General features: G+C 47.3%; 1 protein-coding gene across 1 annotated transcript; it reads right to left on the minus strand.

Moving 5' to 3' along the window:
- Positions 1–43: 43 nt before the first annotated feature.
- Positions 44–676, minus strand: Pmar_PMAR021671 (Cathepsin D precursor, putative; the record flags this gene model as incomplete). The annotated part of the gene is made up of 1 exon (XM_002766806.1): positions 44–676. One exon carries the CDS (start codon positions 674–676, stop codon positions 44–46), a length of 633 nt encoding a protein of 210 aa, XP_002766852.1.
- Between the last annotated feature and the right edge of the window lie 471 nt (positions 677–1,147).

A 1,147-nucleotide genomic window follows, 5' to 3' on the forward strand; every position in this document is an offset into this window, starting at 1 on the left:
CGGTAGACCGTGGATGCTAAAGACCACAAAATAACAGAATCGTTTATAGAGATCGGGGTTTCAACTTGCCGATTCCGACTCGATTAAGAGAAGGATCGAACTCAAAATAATTACCGATCAGCATACGGTCATGGAACGTCCAATCATTCCCTGGGGCTAGTGCGATAGTAAGTAAACATATGCCATATTGATACCTGGCATAGTTCGTGTATGTCATCGTGAATGGAGTCATGCCTTCAGGACCCAAGTCGAACTTCAACTGTGGCAACTTGCTCATGTGTTGGCAAGGGAAGGACCATAGCATCTCTTTTGAGTCGTACTCGAAGACAACATCCGTACCCGCAGCCTTGACAGTTTCAGCATGAATATCCTTGATGAGATTCATGTAGTATAATTTTGGAACGAATAGAGCGTTGGCGCCGGTGTCGAGATCAAGGTTCATATTGAATAGAGAATATATAGGTCCAACACCGACATATAGCTTGCGAAGATTGACCCTATACTCTTCGGCCGAAGAGAAGACGACATACTTCAGTGCACCCTCATATAATGCAGGATCGCCTCCACCCAGCAGTAGGCCTCCATCAGCCGATGCCTCCTTGAGATCAGCGGGAGGATACAAGTAGAGAGCAATGATCTGGGTCGTGACAGTTTTTGATGAACGCAACTGCGTCATCAGAGACGGGAAGTTCACGTCACCTGGATCATACGCAAGACCTATTTGGTTAGCTGGAGGAACTTTACTGACGGGGGGTTTCTGGTCGAATATCAGTCCGAAAGTGAGGATCTGCGACACCTGACCAATGGTTAATCTAGACTTGTGCTGAAACGTCTTCACCGTGTAATGGTCCAGGAACTCAACAGTTCTCGTCACATTACCCACAGAGCAAGCCTTCGGACAGTCGTAACACCCCACGGGACAAGTACTGCAGGGGTGTCCACTGGCTTTCTCGAACCAATTCTTCCAGATGAGGAAAAAGAAACCCGATCCAGTGTCAACGAGAGCATGTAGCTTCTGGCCATTCTCGCCGACCAGAGTATGATACAATCCAAAGCGGCCTTTGAAGATATCTTTGTACTTCACATCGAGCTTGAGAGTTTCTCCTCGGGAGACCTTCAACACGTCAAATACATAAACCAAGGCGAG

The sequence above is a fragment of the Perkinsus marinus genome (genome assembly GCF_000006405.1).
Source record: "Perkinsus marinus ATCC 50983 genomic scaffold scf_1104296971670, whole genome shotgun sequence".
In the NCBI taxonomy this organism is placed as follows: Eukaryota; Perkinsozoa; order Perkinsida; family Perkinsidae; genus Perkinsus; species Perkinsus marinus.